At 43.2% G+C, this 15,113-nt stretch overlaps 1 protein-coding gene across 10 annotated transcripts in view; it reads left to right on the top strand.

Moving 5' to 3' along the window:
• The window catches only part of adgrv1 (adhesion G protein-coupled receptor V1), a 110,412-nt gene that overhangs the window by 35,380 nt on the left and 59,919 nt on the right, over window positions 1–15,113 (top strand). For 8 of the 10 annotated variants that reach the window (XM_081714049.1, XM_081714048.1, XM_081714045.1 and 5 more), the window contains 36 exons: window positions 16–231; window positions 326–570; window positions 660–841; window positions 928–1,739; window positions 1,894–2,103; window positions 2,507–2,637; window positions 2,762–2,861; window positions 3,299–3,478; window positions 3,821–3,984; window positions 4,119–4,206; window positions 4,361–4,381; window positions 4,628–4,706; window positions 4,795–4,933; window positions 5,027–5,168; window positions 5,311–5,576; window positions 5,814–5,989; window positions 6,175–6,302; window positions 6,396–6,574; window positions 6,959–7,105; window positions 7,235–7,315; window positions 7,600–7,858; window positions 8,444–8,566; window positions 8,820–9,042; window positions 9,214–9,418; window positions 9,766–9,912; window positions 10,255–10,510; window positions 10,851–11,053; window positions 11,812–11,988; window positions 12,105–12,287; window positions 12,428–12,607; window positions 12,704–12,868; window positions 13,024–13,144; window positions 13,260–13,383; window positions 13,469–13,607; window positions 13,974–14,159; window positions 14,774–15,009. In XM_081714049.1, the coding sequence (XP_081570175.1) occupies window positions 16–231; window positions 326–570; window positions 660–841; window positions 928–1,739; window positions 1,894–2,103; window positions 2,507–2,637; window positions 2,762–2,861; window positions 3,299–3,478; window positions 3,821–3,984; window positions 4,119–4,206; window positions 4,361–4,381; window positions 4,628–4,706; window positions 4,795–4,933; window positions 5,027–5,168; window positions 5,311–5,576; window positions 5,814–5,989; window positions 6,175–6,302; window positions 6,396–6,574; window positions 6,959–7,105; window positions 7,235–7,315; window positions 7,600–7,858; window positions 8,444–8,566; window positions 8,820–9,042; window positions 9,214–9,418; window positions 9,766–9,912; window positions 10,255–10,510; window positions 10,851–11,053; window positions 11,812–11,988; window positions 12,105–12,287; window positions 12,428–12,607; window positions 12,704–12,868; window positions 13,024–13,144; window positions 13,260–13,383; window positions 13,469–13,607; window positions 13,974–14,159; window positions 14,774–15,009 (6,613 nt within the window). The remainder of the gene's footprint in view (window positions 1–15; window positions 232–325; window positions 571–659; window positions 842–927; window positions 1,740–1,893; window positions 2,104–2,506; window positions 2,638–2,761; window positions 2,862–3,298; window positions 3,479–3,820; window positions 3,985–4,118; window positions 4,207–4,360; window positions 4,382–4,627; window positions 4,707–4,794; window positions 4,934–5,026; window positions 5,169–5,310; window positions 5,577–5,813; window positions 5,990–6,174; window positions 6,303–6,395; window positions 6,575–6,958; window positions 7,106–7,234; window positions 7,316–7,599; window positions 7,859–8,443; window positions 8,567–8,819; window positions 9,043–9,213; window positions 9,419–9,765; window positions 9,913–10,254; window positions 10,511–10,850; window positions 11,054–11,811; window positions 11,989–12,104; window positions 12,288–12,427; window positions 12,608–12,703; window positions 12,869–13,023; window positions 13,145–13,259; window positions 13,384–13,468; window positions 13,608–13,973; window positions 14,160–14,773; window positions 15,010–15,113) is intronic. The other 2 variants (XM_035529958.2, XM_081714046.1) reach the window with 1 other exon arrangement.

Genomic DNA, 15,113 nt, shown 5'->3' with positions numbered 1-15,113 from the left:
TTGCTGTGTGTGTAGGTGAGGACTACAGTGTGGCCTCATCTGATGTGGTTCTCCTGGAGGGAGAGAGCAGTAAGCCTGTCCCTATCCTTATTATCAATGACATGGTGCCTGAACTGGAGGAAACCTTCCGCATCGAACTTCTTAACCAGACCACAGGGGGAGCTTTCCTGGGCGAGCTCACTCGGGCAATCATCACGATCTTGCCTTCAGATGACCCTTACGGATCCTTTGGTTAGTTAAATTATTAGCAAAGCTGAGTTGGTGTCATTTAGGTTCTTTCTTTCAAACATTCAATTTGCATCTTGGCCTGACCTGTGTTGCTCAGTTTTCCAGGCGGCATCCATGACTGTTGAAGAGCCAAGGATGAATGCTTTTGAAGTCTCTTTGTCCATTGTGAGGAATGCTGGGTCTAAAGGTTATTTGGCTATCCAATGGCAGGCCACTGTTAATGGAAGACCGGCAACTGGTGACCTTCGACCAGTGTCTGGTGAGGTTAACTTTGCTCCAGGTGAAACCATGAAGATGCTAAAAATAGAGGTTTTGGCTGATGATGAGCCAGAAATTGAAGAGGTAAGGATTACCATTGTTGTATTTGGTTTGTTTAACATGGAATTAAGGTTGACCATGGCATTAACATTTTAGTTATCTATATGTTTTAGATCATTAGGGTAGAGCTTATTGGTGCCACAAATGGTGGAAGCATTGGTACTGAAAATGTGGTGAACATCACTGTCCCTGCCAATGATAATCCCTATGGAACAGTGTACTTTGAGCAAAAAGTCTATCGGGTTCAGGAACCTCTGGAAGGAGTGTACACTGCCAACATTACTGTCCAAAGAAGGTTGGCTATAATTTCACACCTATATTTACGATGCCGAATTCATAATACAAAATACTTTTATTTGTTGTTCTTGTTTTTTTTTCCAGAGGAGGTAATTTTGGACTTCTAGAGATCCTATATAGCACCTTTGAGATTGACGTTGTAAGTAATGCTCAGAAAGATGGCCATAACCTCCTTATCTACTATGATTCACCTTTCACTGGAGAACTCTCTAGTGCCATTAGAAGGCCTATCAACATCACCTCAACCAGGGACCCTCTGAACTTCTGCGCAGCTTTCTGCCTTCGAGAACGTGCCTGCCAAGCCTTTTCTTTCACAAACGCCTCCACTGCAGTGTGCTACTGGGAACCCTCTAGCACTGGCCAGCTTTCTGCTTCCACCCAGACACGCACCTATACCAAGAACAGCACTGTTGCTGCTTTTCTCTTCAGCTCACAGGCTGTTGCCGGGAGTGACTATATCACTATGACTGGGCAGACAGCCACCATGCTAGATGGGTCAAGTGTTGCCAATCTCACTGTGCCAATTCTGGCGGACTCTTTAGCAGAGGTGAATGAGAGTTTCACAATACAAATTTTGAAGGTCACCCTCATTAACATGACTGTGGCTGAACAACACCTGCCCACCATTGGGCAGCCAGATATAACCACAGTGACCATAGGGATGAACGGTGATGCGTTTGGAGTTTTTATCCTCTACAGCATTAGCCCTAATGCTACCAAGAACAGATTGTACATGGAGGTAAGAGAGGAGCCTCTTACTAGAGTGCTGCTGGTCATTGAAAGGACCGGAGGCAGTCTAGGCCAGGTTACAGTGGAATGGATGTATGTCGGTGGCAGTGCGAAGCCCAGTGCTGACTTTAATGGTACAACAGGGGAGACTCTCCTCTTTGCAGAAGGTAGGTCTAAAAATCGGTGTCTAAATCTGCAACAGGTATTCTGTTTCTCAATGCCATCAAACACTACATGCAGCTTTCCATCTTTAAGAATTTTTATGTTTTGAGCCTTAGCTTTTGCAAATCAATCCATCTTCTGTGTTTCATTCGTGCAAAGGTGATGTAAGGAAGACTATTGAGTTCTTCATCATAGATGACATTGAACCAGAGGGCAATGAGACCATACAGATCGGACTGGTGAGGACTGAGGGCGGTAGCCGTATCCTTCCCAGTTCAGATACCGTCACCATCCTCATACTGGCCAATGACCATGCAGCTGGTGTGGTGGGCTTCCACCCAGATTCACGATCAGTCATCGTTAGAGAGGGTGGGTGCCCTTATGCTACTTGTGATGGACATCTTTGCAAAGACCTGTGATGAGTTAACATTGAAATAACATTGATATGAAATTTTAATTTCATATATAACTGCTTCTACTATTTGCTTTACAACAGTGCATACACTGCCCCCTTGAGTGATGCATTTGGAAGGATTAATAATTAAATTTGTCTATCCTATAGGTATGTGCGTGTAGGCATTTGAAACCCCACTTTGTAATTGAAAGATCAAGTTTCAGTTTAGCATGCCTTAGTTATCAGTGACACACTGTTATGGTGAAACAGGGAGAGGGTCTTGCAACAGCTGGTGCATTGGGAGAATGAGTTGTCACACATGCATGACAAAACACTTTGATGCTTTCTTTCGTGAATCCCATTATTGTTGTGTGCCAGGTGAGACACGACCTTTGTTAGTACAGAGGACTGCTCCAGCAGTAGGGAACATCACAGTGGAATGGAGAATCCAAGGTCCTCAGTCACCCCTTACGTTTGCTGATACCTCTGGAATTCTCTTCTTTACTGAGGTAAAGAAACATAACATAAGATGTGGGAAGATGCCAGGCGTTAAAAAGGCCACATTGGTTTGAGCAGAAGTATCGTAATTTCTTTGTTAATTGTGTTCTGTTATGTGCTGTATATGGTCTATAGGGGATGCTGAATAGCACTATAGTACTACGGCTACTGGATGATAGCACTCCTGAGGAAAGAGAGGAGTACAGACTCATCCTGTCTAATATTCAAACTAAGGGTAGGCTGCTAATGCTATTTTTGAAACATTGTTGCCACAGAGCATAAAGAGCAAACAAATTCTTTGCAGTATTTTATGCAGTAAAACGGGATAAAATGTTTGAACAGAATTATTTCATTTATTCTTTGCATTTTTGGTATTAAATCAAAGACACAAAGTGTGAAAACACTATCCGTATAGCTGACACATTGTTTGTGTTTTGAATTTGGTTTCGGGCGTTGGCAGTCTCACAGTTATTATGGTTTTAAACATGTTTCCCAGCTAAGTAACAATTTGCTTTATGCTAAGGTTGAATAGTAATAATTTAGGATTGCCAATAGGCAACAATGCCTAGTTGTATGTTTATGTTTATGTTGTTGTATGTTTAGGCCCAACAACCCATCATGGTGAAAAGCTGTAATTAGTACAGATGATTAACTCTTGTCTGTGTCCCGCAGGTGTAACAGTCACAGGTATTGCTGCTCTGGACATTCAAGCTCGTGAGGCGGTGGTCACCGTGGAGGCCAGTGACGAACCATTTGGGATGCTGAGCATTGCCCCCTCCTCTCTACGAATATCCATTGAGGAGAAGGACACCACCCTCAGGATCTATGTCAGCAGAGAGTTTGGGGCCTCAGGTCTGACCCTATGGCTTTATGAACATTTTAGTGTCAGGCATAAAATGTAGATGTAAAAGATGTTAAAATTTTTCTAGTCACAAGATTCCACAGTGTCATTAAAGGAATATGTTACCTAACCATGCTAAGTAACAACTTAAAATGTATAACATTTAAAGAGGGGCACTTATATTTTCTTCATGATTTATACTAACTATCCCCCATTAGATTTTATATATTGTTACCTGTGCAAAGTATTGCTATATTGTGCCCACAGCATGAAAGAGGAGTATTTAAGGTAGGCCAGGAAGACTTGGAGTATCGAGGTTTTGGGGTTAATTTATGATGTAATTCATTCCACAGGAGCACTGAATATCAGCTATGAAACAGTGAAAGGTTCTCTGCAGGACCTGAGGCAGACTGAGGGGGCACTAGCGGAACCGGACCAGGACTTCAGATATGTCTCTAACTATGTGATCATGCAGGACGGCCAGACCTCAGTGTCAGTCCCCATCACTATTATAGATGTAAGTCTCTCTATCAAAGTTTCGGCTAATTGTGTAAATTGATTTTGGTTGTAGAATGTAGAGTTTGCAATTTTGGTAATTGCCATTTACACGTCACTACCTGTATTAAAATGTCCATCTTTGCCTTTAAACAGGATGACATTCCTGAGCTGCAGGAATTTTTCCTGGTCAACATAACATCAGCAGTTCTGATAACCACACTCTCAACTGTCCCTAAGATAGGTACACTTAATCATATCTTTAAAATGATGATTCTTAAAATTACAGTGTGTTATACAGAAGATTATTTCTCTGTTCTTTTTCTCTGTTCTTTCATCTGTATACCGGTTCTTTCTCTATTGCTCTATTTCTATTTGCTGTCTTCAACTTTCACTAGAGGTGCAGTTTACTTTGAAAGGTAATGGTAGATAGCTGATTCTGTTTGTGCTTGTCTGTAGTAAGACAATTGGTGTAGATGGAAACCTTTGCTGTTGTTAAATAGATTTTTTGCTGGACACGATCCCATATCTCTAAACTGTTACTACGTGTAAAGTGACAAAACCTGTTTATAGCAGATTTTGCCTGTACCTATTATATGATGTATTCAAATCAAATTCAATTTCACACTTAACTGATTGCTAGTGTGAATCGAATGTGTTAACAGATACTCATGGTCTGGTAGCAGAAGTTAGCATTAATGCTAACGATGGTATCCGTGGAATCATCAGCTGGCAAAGCATAGAGTAAGTATCTCTAGCAAAAATTCTGTTTGTATGTGCCACCGAGATGAACCATGATCAAGGGCTATATGGTTTAATTGTTAATTTGCAGTTATGAAGTGAACGAAACAAGTGGAGGGTTAACCCTGGTGGCTTACCGGGATGCTGGGGCATATGGAAATGTCTCTGTCTTCTTCTATGCACAAAATCTGGAGGCTCATTTGGGCCTAGATTTCAATGCTACAGCATCAGTGAGTCATAAATGCTTCTCTTACTGTGTGTACATCACATGAAATAGTCACAACTTGTTTAGAATGTTAACCCCCATTTCACTTCCCTTGCAGACACTCCATTTTGCTAACGGAGAGAGGCATAAGTTTGTAGATGTGGTGATCTTAGATGACTCTGTTCCAGAAGGGAATGAGAAGTTCCAACTCATTCTAACAAACCCATCAGCAGGGCTTGAGCTCGGAAAGAAGACTACTGGTTAGTAATGCCCCAAAAGAAATATAGAAAGCACTTAAAGTTTGTTTTGTGTTAGGATACTAAATGTGCAGCTATTTTACGTGAGACCTTGTGTCCAACCTAGACCAATGAAATTCACTACATTTTCTCATGTGTTCAACAGCAACGGTGACCATCCTGTCCAGTGATGATGGCCATGGTATCATTTCCTTCAACAACAGTGAGCACTTTCTGCTGAGGGAGCCTTCATCAGTGTCAGGTCTGGGCCAGAGTGTGGCCACTCTCTACATTGTGAGAGACCCTCCCCAGGGAATATTTGGGACGGTGACTGTGCAGTTTTCCATTACCGATGCCAATGGCACTCACTCCATGGATGACCTTACACCATCTCAGGGCTTTGTGGTTCTTGAAGATGGGGTCAGATATAAGGTGAGCTGATGAGCTCTTCTTAAGTATTTAAGTATTAGATTTGATGATTTTCAGCCCCCAATGTATTCTTACAGTTAAGGTCTCTGATCAATATGTGATCAGAAGTCAGTATGATTATCTTGCCCTGTGAGTTTTGATGTGCCTTCCTGATATTTGGAAGCCAATGTGCCTTCCTGATATTTTCATTGAATTATGTGCTGTTTTTTGGGTTGTTCTTTGTTTGTTGCTATTGTTTAGACACTAGAGATCTGGGCAGTTCTAGATGCAGAACCTGAAATGAATGAGACCTTCACAGTTACTTTGTTCAACCCAACTGGAGGGGCACGATTGGGAGAGCACCTTAGCGCACTCATCACTGTGCTACAGAACCAGGCCCCACTGGGACTGTTCAGAATATCTCCATCCAGCAACAGGTACACGCACATCATTCAGCAACAAAAACTGTAAAAGAGCTCAGAGTTCTTAACACACACACACACGCACACACATACAAACAAAAACATCTCTTTATGCATCCCTTTATCATATTAGAATGTGATGGTTTTGGCTTTATCTTGTCTCATTGTGTTGTGTTGTGTGTGTGTGTGTGTGTGTTAAGAACTCTGAGCTCTTTTACAGTTGAAGAAAATGTTGGAACAGTGTATTTGACAGTATCTCGCAGTAATGGACTGGATTCTGCAGTCAGCGTGGAATTCGAGACCCAGTCAGGCTCGGCCGTCGGCACAAGTAAGACTAACAGCAACAGTGTCAGCAATACATAAATTTACAATTTTATACTGTGCAGTTTGTATGAAGCTAACTTTTGCATTGATATATCAGAGGGGGATTATCCACACCTGGCTGTGTATCAGCGTGTTAGAGACTCCCTGTCTCTGGGATGGTGTGTTGTGTTCAGTGGAGACTCTGTTCTGGTCTTGAAGCTTGGGAGACTGCCCGGTAGCTTAATCCAGGAACAGGCCATTCTCTACAGTTGGCAGGGGGTTTTCATGCCTATTCAGGTATTGCACTCATCTGCTTGTTAACAACCCATTGTGCGGTAGCTAGTGAAAATACCCTGGAAATAGAACGTTTCGTTGGCACAGTTGCCAAGAACCAGAAGTCGAGTGCTCGTAGCTGTTTTAAAGCAGACACTGTTCTAGTTTTTCAAAACTGATTTTAATAGTTGTAAGGTGATTCGGATTCCAGACAGTCTGTCTCTAATAGCTGTGATGATTTTAATGCTGCAACTTTTGAGTAACCAGGCCCACTCCTCTTTATTTTCTTATTCTTATTTAATCAACAATTCACAGAAAACAAATGTAGATTGTGGTATGAAGAGCCAGTGCAAATGTTTTGAAGAAACTTGAGGAAAGTGCATGCCAGTATCTCTTCTGCTGTTCTAGGCTGTGAATGTCCAGAGGCCCCGCTCTTGTGTGGGTTTTACTGTAAATGGCACCTCCTATGTGGCAGTGTCCCACGGAGACACCACGAACTCGCTTGCTGCCAATGTCAGCCTATTCCGCCTTCAGCCAGACCTTAATCTTACTCTAGTGAGTCCACTAGCGTCGCCATATCCAACAATAGTCCTCATTCCATTTTTACTTTGGAGATGGGAGTCGTTTTCAAGTTAGTATTACATCTCACAGTGGCTTTTTTCACGGGTTCTGTTTCTTTTCCAGGAGCTGACTGTGGCTGTGGGAAGCCATGAGGTTAAACATTTCTCAGTCAAGTCTCAGCAATATCTGATATCCTTGAACCAGGTTAAGAACTCTCTGGCCTCTTATATGTATTCTATTACCAAATGCATCAATACCACATTTATTTTGCACACGGGCAGAACTGACAGAGAGTAATAAACTACATTATTGTTAATATATGCTTCATAATGTATTTTCCAACCATTATTATGAAAACATATTTGTAAAAATGCATTGACATATCATATAAGCAACACCGTTGGCACGCCTTAAAGTTTTACAGCTGAAAGTGTCGCTAAAATACACCACCTCTACCAGTCAGAGAATCCTTCTCCCACTCCATGCAGGTCTTTTTGTGGACCGGAAACGTGCTCTTGCTGCATCACACTCTGGAGCTGCAGGACATCGTCGCTCTCTCCCCCTTCAGCCGTGCCAGCGGCCAGCACCTCGCAGTCTGCAGGAGCAGGGCCTCACCTGCCTGCCTCGTCTACCAGTGGTCTAATGGGAGCTTCCAGAACCCTCAGCCACTGGCCATCAGCTCTGGAGTCAAACAAGTGGAGTCTGTTCCCACAGGAGGAGCTACACTGCTGCTAGTCACCACTGACGGTACTTTTTTTTTTTTCGTTTTAAATGAAGAGGTCAGTCGTTTCCTTGTAATTTACCAGGAAAAAAACTGAACCCAGAGCAAACAAGGTCAGGTGGAGGCTATATTTTGCTGACCAGCTGAACTTTCCATGTTTGTTTTCAGCAGGTTTCAGTGATGCTATACAAATGAGGTGTACGTGTATGCCATGGATGTGACATACAGTGGTCTTAGATAATGCCAGACATGAAGGCACCAGTGAAGATTTATATTTAGGCTACACAGAACTTTAGTGAGGCACCAAAACATGAACCCATGGACCATAAGTGTAGTAAATGGCTGTTACCCAGCCTGGTCTGTTTCTAAGACCACAACCAATCTGGAGGTGTATAATTTTACCCTGGGTAGGAGTGTCAGCGAAGCCTTGGACTGATCCACACCACCACTTGTGTGGCAAATGGTGTGCGTGTGAGTGTGCGTGTGAGCGTGCTTGAGTGTGTGCGTGTGTGTGTGTCTGTGTGCATGCATGCGTGTGTATGTGGGGCATGAAATAGAGCTATTACCGTTGGCACGTGTTGTTTCCTACATGTTTCCGTTGTTTGCCAAAGGCCTGACTCCTGTGTGTGAGGTGTTTTTATGGGGTTCTCAGCAAGCCTTCTTCCAGCAAGCCCAGTCCATTCCATCCCCAGGCCTGTCTTCAGTCCATCCCTTCACTCCTTCCTCTGGCATACGTATGTTAATGCACTCAATCACTTTTGCATTGTCAGCGGTCACAACAAATATGCAAAGAACCCGAATCAGTCGTATCTCGACGTTTACTGGAATATCTGTTTGCATTTGGATTGTAGTAGAAATTACAGCAGAAAATGGTATTTTTAAAGTGTAGTTATTGGCTTTTGAGTGCCAGTGTCACTGGACGTGATCCCTTGGAGTGAGCAGTGTTGAATAGCTTAGCAGCATGCTAACAGTGTCTCCTTTTCCCAGCGCACCTCTTGCTCGCTGGGACGAATGACTCGGCTCTATATTCATGGAAGGCTGATCTGAACCAGTTCATTCCAGTCTTGAGGTCCTTCGCAGCACAGAGGTTTCTCTACATCCCCACACCTTCCCTTAATGCAACGAAGAATCTGATCATAGCCATGGAGGGATCAGAATCTGTCATTTATGAGCTGACCTCGATGTCGGACCACTCTGACTTCATCCCTCGGTAGAGTACATGGAGTCAGAAATAACTGTTTTGTTGAACCGTGAGATTTAATACCTTATCAAAAATAGAATGACTTTTTTACTTAATGAGACATCATTGTGCCTCTTCCAGTGCTAAGTATAAGTATAGTACATTTTGTTTTTCTTTTTTTTCTTTTTTTTTCCCTTTTAGTTATGGTGAGCTGTTTTTCCAGCCAGGGGTTAGTGAGTTTGAGATTGCTGTGAATATAATCAATGATGATACCCCAGAAGTGGAAGAACAATTTCTCCTGAACCTCAAGAACCCAACGGGAGGGGCAGAGATTGGCTTCCGTGGTCAAGTCACCCTGGTCATTCTGGCTAACGATGATGCCTACGGTATTATCGGTTTTGCACAGGTATCGAAGTCCGAGATCAGATGCCTGCTGATCAAGCATTTTAATGTTAGCCTCTTTATGATGACATACAGCTATTTTAACATGATATACTAAATTGTCTATACTAAATTCTAACGTTAGTATAGAAAATGACCTAAGGAGATTATATAGGTCTTGTATGTACAGTAAGAAATATGTATTAGGTTTAATTAAGTCAAAAGTATGCTTTATTTATGGATATCTACAGGCTGTGATTATTGTGTGTTTAGTTCCCATTTTACTGCTTGCATGTTAAGCTCAGAGATGTATGCAATTCAAACCTCCTCAAGCACTGTTAAACTGCTCACCCCACCTGTGTTTGTGCCCAGAACTCTTTGTCTCGGGAGGTTGATGAGCTGGAAAGAGATAACCTAATTTCTCTGAGTTTGGAGAGGAGAAGGGGGACATTCGGGAGGCTGACTGTATACTGGACAGCCAATGGGAGTGTGGAAGACATCTTCCCCACATCAGGAGTGGTGAGAGTTTAGATTACAGAGATTGAAACAGTTATAATGTATGCCTTTTTTTTGTTGTTGTTATAAAGGTAATAAGTTATCCTGTATTAATGACAATATATCTTGAATTTTTCACTGAGAATTACAATCATGCACGGGACGATTCTCATTCACTCCTGTAATAGTCAAGACATTTCAGTTCAATTTTATACTATGGTACTCCTCTCAGCTGCCATTGTTATTTCTGCTTCTGAGTATGAATGGGACCTTTTCCATACTAATTTTAAATGTGATCTCCTGTCAACTCAGAAACTCGTGCCAGTGCAGATGCCAGTTCATTTTCCCCTCCTTTTCACTCCCCAGGTGACATTCTCAGAGAGTCAGGCTTTGGCTCCAATCTCACTGAGTGTGTTGGCCGACGGTGTTCCTGAACTGGCAGAGAGAGTGACCATCGTCCTAACAGATGTCACAACAGTCGGGGTCATCGACCCGTCCAGGAGGGCAAAGATTGACCCACTGCGTGCCAAGGCCGAGATTGCCATTAAGGCTAATGGCTCTCCTTATGGAGTGATTGGATGGCACCTGGACTCTCAGTCCTTCAGCACGCCCGAACCTCAAAGTAATTAATCTCTTTGTGGAGACTGAGCAGTAAAACAAACCAATACAATGAAAGACGTCTATATGACACATGTAATCAGTCTGCATTACTGAGGTGTACCGCTGCAAGTTGAAATATTCATTTTTCTGCAGCCTCTAGGAATTGCTTGCCAAGAAATATGCAAATAGCTTGCATAGATCTTGGAATGTATGGCCCTAAGAGGCCTCCAGCTTGAATGGAGCATTGTGATTGGCCAGAATCCTTTCCTATGCATAACTACCCCATTTATCATGGTTTGATATTGTTTACACTTTCTGAGAGTTCCAAAATTCAGCTTTCTCTTTTTCCCATCAACTTTTAGAAAGCCCAGGCAACATTACACTGAGCATAGTGAGAGATCAGGGAGCATCTGGGAATGTAGTGGTCCACTATACAACCAGACCTGCACTCACCTTGCCACCTGTCAATCAAGCCACCGATGGCCAGGACTACATAGCCAAACAGGCTACCGTCACTATGACGGAGAATGCTACTGTTGTCCTGGTAACCATTACCATCTTACCAGTAAGTATTCTATGGTGTCTTATAGAAAAGCTCCTGACTAAGGTATACTTCAATTAGGTGCTGTATAAATCGTCACAGTTTTTGTGCTAAATTCATTGTAGTGTAATACGAAGAGCTGTATTGATTTCTGAAACACCTTCATGTTTCTTGGCCTTCATCTTGAAGGATTACCCAGAAATAGCAGTTTGTAATAGAAGCAGTGGTGACTATTCTATTGCATTCTAGCAGTTTGAGACCATGTTTGTTGTTGTTGTTATTATTGTACAGTTATAGTACACATCCGAGACCTTCACCGCTCCATCCTTCACGTCACAGTTAATCTCAGGCTACCTGAGGGTGACTAAGCAAAGCAGAACCAGTAACTGAAGCTATGTTTCAGTTGTTAAGCAGATGACCTGGCCGTCTTCCCACATGCTGCCTACATCGAAGGCCAACACTGTGACCAATGAAAGCCTGACTATTTCAGCTTTGTAAATTTTCTCTTCAAATAGCTCATGCTCCTGCAAATTGAAGCAGTCTCTTTGTTTTTCCCTCAGTAGCCTCACACTAAGTTTTGTTTGGGCTCAGAATACCCAGTTATGTCTCAAAAAGCTGGCACACATCAGTGTGTTCTGGGGAGGAACTGCATAACTCACAATTCAGCTTTGTTTTAACACTAGCCTCTTTATGATACCGAGCGCATTTAGGGTGATCATTAGCTTGACTTGGGTTTGGATCAGGTTCACCGTTACATGTTTTGTGCCTATGTGTCCATGAAGGATGACATTCCAGAACTGGCTGAGACATTTCTAGTGAATATCAGTTCTGTGGAGTTGCTGGGAGGACATGCTGAGGTGGGCCAACCAAGCATCAGGAGGGCTGATATGGAGATCGCTGAGGTTACCATTCAAGAAAACGATGACATCAGAGGAGTCCTTCAGCTCAATGTCTCCAAGGTGAGGCTCATGAATCATTATGTAACCTATGCTCGCATGTACCCCAAACAAAATCAAACCAATGGGTCCAACATTATGTTGTTTCCTGTGTATAATGAGACATGCATGTTTTTCAGGATACATCTGGAGCAGTGGTGGCCTATGAGGTCCCACCACCTAATAATGTGCTGTATCTACCAGTGGTGAGGTTGGCTGGTCAGACTGGTAGAATAGTGCTCTACTGGGAAACTCAGCCCATCAACGCCACCGCAGGGGACTACTTTCCATCTTCAGGAAACCTGACATTTCAAGATGGACAGGTAAAGATTTGAATCTACAACTTTACACATTTGCACATTCAAGCAATGTGAAATGCTGAAGTATATACTAGGTGTTTCAGTTGTAGCTAAATGCAATAGGAAACTATGCACTATTATTCCATTTCTTTTGTTTTTTGTAGGGAAGTGCTATGATTGAGATTACCATTACTGATGACACTATTGTGGAGCTCCCAGAAAGATTTCTAGTAAAACTCACCCGTGTGATTGGAGGAGCCAGACTAGGAACTGACACTTCTGCTATGATCAACATCCCTGCCAATGACTCGCCTTTGGGTCATGTTGGATTCCAAGACCTAACTGTAAATATGAAATAAGGATAGTAAGATATAACGCCCCTGTCAAGAGCCTCCATCCCTACATTATCAGATCATTAATACGATGCTCTTGTTCTCCAGATTACTGTCTCGGAGCCACAGTTTGCTGGTGACCCAGCATCCATGGTGAATCTAACAGTTGTGCGAAGTGCAGGGGCAGAGGGGACTCTCTATCTGCTCTGGCTTCTTGAAGAGAAGGGGAGAGATGACCTACAGCCTCATAATGGAACACTCATCTTTAATGGGGTAATGCAGAGGACCCACAGGTGCAGGATGCAGGATAACATGAGTAATGTCACCCTGTGCTGAAACTGCCTGTATAGTGGCTCAGATTTCATATAAATCAACAGAACTGAGAGCTGAAGCTGTAGTTCTGATTCACATCACCATCTTCTGTTCAGACGGAGTCTAGGAAATCTCTGGTGATCCAGGCAATGAATGATGCTGTCCTGGAGGGTGAGGAGAGGTTCATGGTTCAGCTTCTCTCTGCCGGAAATGAGGCCATCATTGACCCCATGAGAAGTAAATCATTCCATTAGCAACGATCTTCGGATTCGCATGTATCTATTAGCATGTATTAAATTCTTTATTCTGTCTCACCTTCAGATATGTTTTGGTCATGTTTTCTCTCTTCCAGATGTGGCCACAGTGGTGATTAGGGCTGACCACGGTGCCCTGGGAGCAGTTGGCATAGGTGATTCCTCCAGGAATGTCCTCATTGGTGAACCTCAGGGCACTTATAATGGCACAGCTCTGGTCAGGTACAAACTCACATACCAGAATCCCAAATCATGTTGATCATGATGTGTTTTAAGAAATCATGGTCACGTGTGTGATCTGCTGCAGTCTTGACCGGGGGCCAGGCGTTTTTGGCGAGATTGAGATATACTGGAACATCACTCCGGCCATAGCCTCTGAGTTTGTGGAGATCTCAGGGAGGGTTATCATGAGAGATCGCCAGTCTGGAGCCACCATTCAGCTGAAGGTAAGATTTGATTTCAGGCATGTTTAGTGTCATGCTACATGAGTCAACATAGGTAGCTGTCTAATAGTGTCCATTTCTGTAATACTGCTTGAGTACAAACATGCTTAGTCTAGCAAAAATGCTAATGCCTGATATTAGCTTATGCTGTATCTTTTTGGAATTGCTCTGGAATTGTACAAAGTTTTAAAAGTGCTTATAAAAAGAAGGATCACTACTATAATGAGCAGGAACAGGTCACTTGTTATTGTAAATGTATTTGTAAAATCCTCGGTTCGACACTGATGCCTCACGTTTCTGTACTTTATAATACTCTCTTCATATTGCATGTTTCTCACTTAACATTCGTTATCGTCTTTCCTTTCACAGGCTCTTGATGATGACATCCCAGAGGAGCGCCGTGTATATGAGCTGAGCCTCACCTCTCTGATGCCTGCCTTGGAGATAAGTCCCAGCAGACAGCGCGCCACTATCACCATGGCGGCCAGTGACCTCCCCTACGGCCTCTTCTCTTTCCCTCAGGCCTCCCTGACCACCAAGGAGGAGGACCGCACAGTGAGAGACCCCCCCCCCCCCCACCCTTTTTTTTTTCTAAAGATCCTCTAACTGTTTGCACATAGACTGGTACCTCCTGGAAAAACATTTGGAGATGTTTTGCATTAGTGGTTATAGCCTAGCGACCACTTTGATGGTTTTGTCTGCTCCTATAGAATTCTGTGTAGGGTCTGCCTTTGGGTCTGGGTTTTATTACCTACGATGTTTTCTTATTTACTGCCAAAGACTTTGTTACATTGCGTCACAATAGGAGTGGGATCGTAGTAAAAGCCCCAAAGTGTTAGCGCACTATGTATGTTTCTGCAAAAAGAGAATCCTTAAGCAAATTGACATTTGTCCTGGAGTTACTCCTGTACAGAGCTTTATAGGAGACGATCATTTCAAAGAGACAAAGACATCTTAGCTATAGAACTCCCTCTCTTTATACCTTCTAGACAATGAACACATCAGATGGCAGTAACCATTTCACTGGTCAAGTCCAGGATGTTAAGGACGGAACTGCCTCTAGGTGGTGCAGGTTCCAAAGAGGAAAGAAGATTTCCTCTTTAGGAATAATAAAGGGAAGAAAGGAAAGGGAAGGGAAAGGGGTTCCTGACATTTTTGTGTTTCCGCAGGTGAATGTGACGGTGGTGCGCTCCATGGGTCTGCTGGGCAGCGTGTGGGTGAGCTACCACACGGAGGGCAGCAGCGCTCTGAGCAGCCTGGACTTCGAGCAGTCCGCAGGCAGGCTGCTGTTCAGCCCAGACCAAGCCTCCAGGGTCATCCCTCTGAAGATCCTGGATGACTCCCTCCCGGAGGGACCTGAGGAGTTCCACATCAACATCAGCCAGGTTCAGCTGCTCAACGACAGGTAGAGTTCCAAGAGCCTTGGCAAAACTGCACAAGATGGCTTCAATGTAGTGAGGAAGAAAGAGTCAAAAAAAACCCTGGAGGTAAAAGACTAAAAGCAAAAGT

Source organism: Electrophorus electricus, chromosome 5, assembly GCF_041902795.1.
Source record: "Electrophorus electricus isolate QZ-2024a chromosome 5, ASM4190279v1, whole genome shotgun sequence".
Taxonomy (NCBI): domain Eukaryota; kingdom Metazoa; phylum Chordata; class Actinopteri; order Gymnotiformes; family Gymnotidae; genus Electrophorus; species Electrophorus electricus.
Note: the sequence above shows the minus strand (reverse complement) of the source record. Positions and strands in the feature narration are given on the sequence as shown.